Genomic DNA, 9,930 nt, shown 5'->3' on the forward strand with positions numbered 1-9,930 from the left:
GGGCCATTAGGTTGAAATAATTTGACTTGAGTTTAATTTAATTTCGCTTCAACTATTGAGAGACCTGAGGCGTATGAGTAATGTTTTGTGTTATTTCGAATTTAAAGTGTTAATGCCTGGAATCCAAGTTTGTTTTCGAATGGATCTGGCTGATTAGTTTGCATTATTCAAATGGCAGCCACACATACACACACACTCGCACACATTGTGCAAGTAAGTCCAATTATCCTTTACGACTTTGTTTCATATTTGATAAGAAGCCTGAACGGCATATAAATGAGTTCGAGCTGCTCGACGGAGATTTCGACGGCTGCGGCCTCGTAATTACCTCAGCCGTGCGTGCCAGCCACCAACGACAACGTCTGCGACGACGTGTTGCTTTATTACAAATGCAAAATGACTGCGAAATTACCTGCCACCTCTGCAACCCCGACATCTCGACATCTTTACAGCCCTTCATCCTCGCCCACTCGTACGCAGAGTGCGTGCCTTGGCACTTGATAAAATAATGTGGAGACCATAAAGTTTAATGCTTGCAATGTGCTGGCAAACCAATTGTCAACTGTGTTAGTTTAAAGCCTGAAAGTCATATACTCGTAATGCCAGTTCGACATTCACACAAACTGCTGGATTATTTAAAATTTCCGGCAATGACAATGCACCTGCCTCCATCTAATTTAAGCAATTAAATCATTTGTACTGCCGAGTTTCTGCAAAGCTTATTCAAATGCAGAAGTAAGTGCTTAACAATTTGCGCAAAATTATATTTAAATATTATATCGTTTCAACTGCAGCAACAGCAAAAAACTCGAGCTGCAGCAACAGCAAAAGCAACAAAGCCCTAGATAGAGCCAACGGATGTGATGGGAGCCCCAGGAACACAACTAAGGTATCAGTAGAGTGTATTTACTGTGTGTATTTGTCTGTGTGCCACTTTCAAAGTCCTTCCGCCGTTGGTTGGCAGGCGGGGAAAGAAAGTGGGCGAAATAGCTTGAAAGGATGTCAGAATGCGCTACAGTTCCTTAGCCTGGCATACCAGGAGAATGACCTTCGTAAGGCTTTAAATGTAGTTTACCTCTCTAACGGAATGAGAGCGACAGGGAGTTGAGTCTGATAAAGAGTTTCAAAGTGCTCGATTCACACGAACTTCCTATATTAACTATAGCTGATATTGCAAGTCGGACAAACCGAGCCAAATTTGTTGTGGGGTTTGTTGTTACTTAGAGCTTTTCTCACGCACAAGCAGCAAACAATGCCACTGGGCAGAACTTATGCAACAGCTACAGCTACAGCAACAGCCACCGGCAGCAGCAGCAAACGGCAATGGAAGCCAGTTACTGGCAGACAGCATCAACATCAACAGTAAGCTAGTTTAACTGAGAGCACAAACAAACGCCAGGCAAAATTCAGAACAAATGCACAATATCCGCTTAAGCCTTAGACAGCAATGGGTTGACGAGCATGACAGCAACAGCTTCAGCTACAGCAGCAGCAGCGCACCAATGGCAGCAGCAGCAGCACCAATGACGACAGCAACAGCTGCATCTAGAACATCATCAACGTGGCTCTTGTTGCTGTTTCAGCGCTGTTGTTATTGCTGTTAGCATTACAGTTGCCGTGCTTGTTGTCTTAATCAAATTCCTTATGCAGCGCACTTTTCACAGGAAAAGCAACAACCAGCAGCGCAGCGAAAACATCAGGAGCAGCCGTGGCAGGAAGCTCAAGTTCAAAACATAACAAACTTGGAAAGCAATGCAAATCAAGCGGAAATGCGGGCTCCGGCGAAACAGACTTGAAATATTTATACACTCCGTTTGCAAGTTATGAAATTTCTCTCTCTCGCTATCTCTCTATTTGTCTCGTCGTGACATTTTAAACTGAAGATAAAATTCGAATATGGCATATCTTAACTTGGCGCTGACATGAAAAGCTTTATCACAGCACCATGCCCAAGGCGATAATTTGAGAAATACGCCTAATTAATTGGTATGTCGTATAGTCTCTGCTGCTTCTGTCTGCTGTTGTCCGATGTCCGTTGCTGTGTTGTCGCTGTAGCTGTAGCTGTCGTTGTTGCTGTTGCTGTTATTGGCTGCCAGTTTATGTGCCTATCGACCGCAAAGGCTTCTGCTTAATTTAGTTTTCGAACGCAAGCAAATGAGCTCAGGGCACACAAAGTGTATGGTATCACAGCAAAACCTTTTAGGAATTTATGACTGAGAAGCGCCAGCCGGCATACACAGTCGAACACACACTAACAAACAAACTATGAGAATATACACACAGCAAAGCCTCAATATAGTAACCAGGCCCATGCCAGGCCCATTCACTCCATTTTCCAAACAACAAGGACCCTCACGAGAAACAAGAAAAGCAACTTAAGTGGGCGCACGGCATCGACGTAGACAATGAACGGCAAGGGCGACAGCAACAGCAGAAGCGAAAGCAACAGCTACGTGCCAAATGCCATGAATTTCTTATATTAAAAGACCTTTGTAATCGAAAACCGGAAGTTCAACTAACCACAAGTTAGGGTGGCGGTCAAGCCAAACACCAACAGATTAGCAGCTCAACTTTTCTATGCCAAAGTTTGTAATGTCTGAATGGATCGCGAAAATCAATGCCTAACTGAAGAAGCAAGCTTCTCAAATACTCTTTCCACACGGTATAAATGCAAATTGTATAGTCGTGACATTTTGGAAGCTCAGCTAATTCGCATGTCCATTCTATTCGCATATAGTATAGTCATGCCAAACCATTTAAATTAAGCATGAGCGCACAAAAGTATGCTACGAATTGTTTAGATTTTAAATTCGGTCAACTGAGGTCGACGCGGGGTTAACAACGGCAGAAACAACAGCAAACAGCAACGTCTATGGACATGAAAATATAACTGACACTGACAGCAAAGGCTTTTTTTATGTCTCGTGGCGGCATTTCGGTTCATTGAATAATTTATGCACTGCAAAGTGCTTTCGCGTGCCAAGAAGCAAAAGACAGACAGCACGACAAGGCTCAGCGGCTGAACACACAGAAAGAGGGGACCGCCAGCTCAACAATTTTGCATTGCTATTAAAGCACTCACATATGCATGACCATACCCACATTATAGACTCTTTTGCCCAATTGGGGAAGACAGTTATTACAAAATACTCATTACCCAACAGCCTTTTACTCCGAGGTTGAACACAATTTCATTTCCTCATTTGCACATAACCTTATGCTGTGTGATAGAATGTCGAAATTATTTCAGCTGCATTATTAATACTTCAATATTCAATTTGCCCCATTCATAAAATTATCATTGCTGGTCTATATAAAAACAATGGATAATTGTAAATCGATTATATTAGCAATTAAGGATAAATTTAGCAATAAAATTATATCGTATTATTTATAATTTTAAGCGATTTACGATATTTCCATTGAATTTTCCAAAAATATATTAATTTAGAAAATAGACATTGATTGCAGCAAATTATTTAAGCCACTTGAATGCATTGAATGAATATCGAGTTCTCGTTTTGTACAATTCACAAGCTGATTAATGGATAATAAATATTGCATCAATTGATTTCCCCTCTCCCATGTTTCATGCCATGTTGACAGTTGCCTTCAGGCTCTATTCGTATTTCCTGCATTTTGCAATAAGCGGTTGTTTTGTTCGCTTCCTTGTTGCTACGTTGTGGCTGTTTGCCTCTGCTCAAGTTGCCTGCCTGTGGCCGGCAATGGGATAATTTGCTTAATTGCGCATTTATCGTCAATCGTCAGTTGTTGAATGAGCGTGCATGTTGCTGTTGAACTTAGGCTAGGTACGAGTATCTCCCGAGCTCTGTCCTTGCGCACATTCTCCAATGTACATATTTATGTTCGATACTCAGTTTTAAAGCACACACATATGCTCGTAATTAACTTAATTGCATTTCTATTGATTTTGCTGGCTGGTGTGCATCATCAGCGCCAATGATGACGTGTTAACTATTTATATTTAGTCCAATCCTTTCTTACGTCCTCGTAAATATGGTAAGCAGAAATTCTTAAAATGCGTTAACCGTATAATTTACTCTTTTTTTATCAATATTTAATTAACTGCTAATTGATAACTGCTAGCAGGCACTGTTGGACAAATAAACACTGATGCCTACAATTATGCAATGATAATTTCATTTAAATAAAACTGTATAAAAGTATACAATTTATATCGTGAACTGAGAAATACTTCGCGCTTTCTATTTTTAAGAAATATTGTATGTATTTAAGTATTAATAAATGCAAAAATTATGCGATTATGTGTTGTATATTGATCAGCTAATAAATTAGGTTTACAACATTTCAACTGTTTTTATTATTTGCACATTTCACAAATGTTTTTGATTATTAATCATATTAATAACAAGATGAGCGCCAACAAAAATGTTAATACGAAAATTAGATTTTCTATTATAATTAGCCTCATCCCTCAATATTACGAGCATCTACTTAATACTCATTAATAAATCAACCGAGAATGAGACGGAAAACCTTACTTTGCAAAAAACGAAAAAAAATGCTTTAATATATTAGCTTATAGTTTAGCATTAATTAAATTCAAAATCAATACTGTATATCGACTGACTGAGAAATACCCCGTGGATTAATCAACGATAATAACTCGTTTCGCGATATGACAACATATATATTTTTTTACCATACTGCATTATACCCGTTTGAATAGTTTCAATAGACAATGGGTATAATAAGCTGAAATGATGCTAAACTATTAAATGCCGCAAGCGGCGCTTATTAATTTGCATAAATACGCTCTTTGTTTGTGGCTGTCTTTTTTTATTACACATTATATTTTGTTTTGTTTTTTTCCCTGTTTGTAATTTTACGAAATGGCAATGTTATCTGATTTGTTCAAATGACAAATACACAGATATTGATACGGTTACAGTGGTAAAAAGCTAACGAAACTGTTTGGCAGGTCATTGATTTGTGGTCCATGACAGGCATTTCCCACTGTCCGTCTGTCTGTCTCTCTGTGAGTTTGTGTGTTGTGACAATAATCGATGACTTTCATTATAAAATATTTAGCAGGTATTCATTACATTTCAATTTACGAATCAATGGCTGTTGCGCGTATTTGTGTATGCATATAATATACATATATGCTGCTGCGTTTAGAGTTTACATTAAATGTTACTGTTTATAACTAATTAATTATGCTGCCACAATCTGACCAACAATGCAAATTTTTAGGGCTAACCGAGCCAAATTCCAAAATGCTGTAGCATCGATGATGGCTTTTGGCATTGCCCCACATCGGTAGCCTATGAGTTTTTTTATACCCGCTGCCCATAGGGTAGATGGGTATTATAACTTTGTGTTTCTAGGAAACGAATGGAACAGACAGAAGGAGGCATCTAAGACTCAATAAAGAATATATATTCGTGATCGTCATCGTCAACAACCGAAACGACATAGCCATGTCCGACTGTATGAATAGAGAATATTAGAGATAGATCTATACTCTTCAGTACTTTTTTTGTTTTCACGCAGTTCAAGTTTGTTTGCAATTTTTGCCACGCAAACTTCAGCTCCCTAAAATCGGTAAAAATCGAAAACGTTATTTGGAAACGATTTGGTATAATAATAATAACAATAGTTTTTTATTTCTGCTTTGTATGGACGCCTGCTTACTACGATTCTTAGTTGTTTTGGCTGACAATCTGGTATATTTTGCACATTATATAAATAATAATATTAAAAAAAATTATATTATATCAATATAGCAAATATAAATTTTTGTATATTATAGTATTTTAGCGGTATATTGAAATGGTGTATTTTAAAAATAATTACCAATATGTTTTGCTTTTGTTCAACATGGGTAGCGGATATCTCACAGTCGAGCACACTCAACTGTAGCTTTACTGTTTTATTTTCGTTTTTTTTGGCCACACAATGACAATTCCAACTGTTGTTGGTATCTGCATTTCCATTTCCATTATCATTTTCTATTTCGATTCATTGATTCGATTCAGCGAAATTTGCAATAGGTTTTTGATTTATGCAAACTAATTCGCTGGCGGATACAGTTGGTCGCTTTTGCATTTTACGTCATTTTCAATACTCGACGATGAGACGGACGAATAACCAATATGACTAGCGATGGCTATGGCTATAGCGTTGGCTATGGTAACGGCAACCTCAACCGCGCGGCTGGCCACGGACTGCGCAATCTGTGGCTCGAATAGGGCTTGGTTAATTACTCCGGGTTATAAAAACGCCCATCAATCGCATGGGCCACATCATACGCCTTCCACACCTCGAGGCAGCCATCACGCAAAGGTGACAAAGCTTTGACATTGCAAGCCAAAAATTGGATTTTAAGGCGACACATAAAATGCGCGGATTTATTGTAAGTTCAATACTAAAAAAATGGCCCACTTAATACCATTCGACCTTAAACTGAACTTTTTTCTTGACAGGTTCTCTCACTGCTGGCAGCAGTCGCCAATGCAGATGTGGGTGGCTACAACTACGGTGCAGGCATTGGCAGCTCTTCTTCTGGCGGCTCGTTGACAAGTGGCTCTCTATCTGGAGGCTCGCTGTCTTCCAATCAGCTGTCTGGTGGCTCTGTCTCGGGTGGCTTACTGCTGGGCGATAGCTCAACTGGCTCATCGGTGGACTTCGCCAACAACAATCAACAGCAGCAGCCCGAGTATGCCAACGCAGAGTTCAATAAAGAGTTCTTTACTTATTCAGCGCCCGAGGCTGACTTTGAGGACAACAGAAGTGTCGGCGATTTGGCGGCCTCGCTAAAGCGCAATCTGCGTGTGCTCTTCATTCGTGCGCCCGAGAACAAGGGTCTGGAGAATGCCGCATTGTCGCTGGCCAAACAGGCGGCCGAACAACAGACAGCCATCTATGTGCTGACCAAGCAGGGAGATCTCTCCAGTCTGGCCAACAAGCTGCAGAATCTGAACCACGTCAGCGCCAAGCGCCCTGAGGTGCACTTTGTCAAGTATCGTACCCCCGAAGATGCCATCAATGCGCAGCGCACCATTCAGCAGGAATACGACCGCTTGGGCGGTTCTTCCATCTCACACAATGGCGGCGTTGCCCCCGTGCTTGACTTTGCTTCGAAGCAATTGGTGCAACAGCAGCAGCCGCTACTTATCGACGAGCGCCGATCGGGTGGCATTAGTGTGGACTCAATTGGCAATGGCAATGGTGGCTCCGTTGTCTCGGAGCTGGAGGCGCCTGCTGCCTACGTTGCGCCAGCGGCAACGTCGCCTGGTGCCACCTACTTGCCAGTGAACAAGGCCAAGTAGGAGCGGAGCATTCATTGTTTCTCAACAAATTAGCCAAATTGTATTTCTTAGTTTTCCCTCTTTCTCTGACTCTATTTCGCTGTTATAAAATACAAATTTAATTTTAATGTTAGCTCGTTGCAGTTGTTGTTCTCGTTGTGATTAATGGGGCACGCCATTTCAGCGTCGTCTTGTAGCTGCTATCAGCAAGCACTTACCCCTGGGCGTAGCCCCCCTCTCTCTGGGCAAAATTCTTCATCGTCAGCAATTAAAACTAAAAGCGCATTGGCATTGGCCGCGCTTCAAACAGACTTCACATTAAAGGCGAAGAAGGCGACTCTTCTAGAGAGCCTAGTTGTTGGCCCACCAATGCACAATTAGTGGCTTAGTTTATAGCTCGTTCGGCACGTTGGCCGCTGCTGACCCACCCAAAAGGATTACTGCCACACACGCGATCAGACCAGACCAGAGACCAGCTAATTACAGCCACACTGCCACAGTGCCCCACTCTGCACTCGGCATTCGGTTAGAGCCAATTTCTTGAGCCTTAAGTCGCTAGTCGCGACATTTAATGGCCGCCCTTTTGAGGGTCAACACGGTGGCAATTTTGAGGCGCAAGCGAGGACCCAACAGCGAAAACCACACTGAAAATTAAATGAAAATTACAAGCTGCATTTAAGGGTGCGCCTTTTCAGTTTGCCCAAGGAAGACCGCCAAAAAATCCAGCACACAGCAAAGGCAACAGCAACAAAGTGGGCGTGGTAAACTACAACGTGTGGTTGAATGCCAAGATATCCAAAGCTTTAACTGTTGAACATTTATGAAAAAAGTTCGAAAAGAAACTTGTCGATAAAAGTTCAGCTTAAATTTCTTTGAATTTGAAACTTATGCTATGTGTTGCTACAAAATCGAGTAAATTGCTCAAATTGTTGCACCATTGAGAAATATTTGTTAAGGTTTCGCCCCATTGTTGAAGGAGTCGTCAAAGGTGGCAAAAGAAAGAAAAAACAATGTACGCATTTGACAAACGTAACATAGACATAAGAGGCTGTCTGGCATACGTACATATGTGTTTATATAGTTGTTCATATGTGTCTGTCTGTGTCTGTGCGCATTTATCTCTGCAGGCTTGCGTCTGGTGGCACAGTCTTACGTGTTGCACAAACATAAATTGTGCAACAACGTGTAAACTACTTTTTGACTGCATAAAATGCCCCATTCATATGCCCTTGGCTGGCTGTGTTTCCTGTGTGTATGTGTGTGTATGCTAGGTCCCGCCTTCCGCTCTTTTCGCTCTCTGAACTGCAGAGAAGAACGTTCAGTGTTACGTGTTATGCCTTTTATAGTCGTGCCACTGTTGCCGCTGTTGTTGCAGTTGCTTGCTGTTGTTTTATAGCTACACTTATTTCAGTTTTCTGCTCTTTTTCGTTTTCGTTTTCTTTTTCCTTTGCTTTCATGGTGCACCGTTAAAGGTACGACGAGTAAGGCAAGTCAAGCGAACTACATAGACACAAAAGCCCTAAACAAATGGCCAGCATTCAGTCAGTCAGCAGTTTAATTGGGCGTTGCAATGCACGCTGCATTAAAACGTGTCAGGTCAACTATTTAATCAAATTAAGCGGTTAATTACAGTGCATCAGCAATGCCACACACACACACGTCGTATACTCAATACTCGACTCGAACGCTCAACTAACCATACTGTGCCACAAGGTCGCTCCAAGGGGTTGGTTGATCTACATTGACATTCCATTTGCATAAAATAACAAGCATAATACACACACAAGTATGCATGCATTTGTGTGCAAGTGTATTAAGCATAAACTTAATAAACAACGTGGCACACTTGTGTGTGTGTATGTGTGATGTGTGTGGCACTCACACACATTTGAATTTATGCACATTGCTGTAAACACAAACGTGACCGTTACTTGCCGCCTTTGGATTCAGTTGTTGTAGCAACTGTTGTTGTTATTTGTGTTGCTGTTGCTGCTGGTTGCGCATTTTATAGTTTTTTTTTTACACAGTGTCGAGAGTGTTGCATAAATATGCCCCAAGTTTTAATAGTGGGCGTGTCTGCAATTACGCCCACATTCACACGCATACCATACACACGTAAATAAGCCAGCAGCCTGAAATAGAATCCATACAGTGCAAAAAGGGTGTCCCTATTCGTCTATACTATACTTTTTTCCCAGTGTACTTGTATGTACCTTAATATTTGCGAATTTTCATAGTTTTGCCCTCTCGCTCCCTTCACCTGTCGCATATCTAACTGCTGTTCGCTTTCAAGCGTTTCCTATTATGTAATATGCTAATCAGCTGCAACTCCGCATTGGCCACACCCTGTTTTCGCTCTCTCTCTCCCACTCGCTCTCTCTGTCTGCCCTTCTGTGTGTGTTTGTAATGTTGCTCAGTTCATTTCAAGGCTGCAGGTCATGCACAGCACACTGCACACACAGCACATGGGCACCTGGCTTATGCTTTGCCCGTGAGCAAACTCGTGCTCTTTCGATATAAATTATTACATATTAACGTTAAGTTTTCAGCGAAATTAGTTTCCCACACTTTCACAATTGCACTCGCAGCATTTTGAATTGTGGAAAATTATTTATAAAATGCCTTTTTGCATTTG

At 41.2% G+C, this 9,930-nt stretch overlaps 1 protein-coding gene across 1 annotated transcript; it reads left to right on the plus strand.

Moving 5' to 3' along the window:
- The first annotated feature begins 6,258 nt into the window (after positions 1-6,258).
- LOC133839155 (uncharacterized) lies at positions 6,259-7,392 on the plus strand. The gene is made up of 2 exons (XM_062270510.1): positions 6,259-6,400; positions 6,471-7,392. The coding sequence occupies exons 1-2, from the start codon at positions 6,386-6,388 to the stop codon at positions 7,314-7,316; spliced, it is 861 nt and encodes a 286-aa protein (XP_062126494.1). The 5' UTR covers positions 6,259-6,385; the 3' UTR covers positions 7,317-7,392.
- The last annotated feature ends 2,538 nt before the right edge of the window (positions 7,393-9,930 follow it).

Source organism: Drosophila sulfurigaster, chromosome 2R (assembly GCF_023558435.1).
Source record: "Drosophila sulfurigaster albostrigata strain 15112-1811.04 chromosome 2R, ASM2355843v2, whole genome shotgun sequence".
NCBI lineage: Eukaryota > Metazoa > Arthropoda > Insecta > Diptera > Drosophilidae > Drosophila > Drosophila sulfurigaster.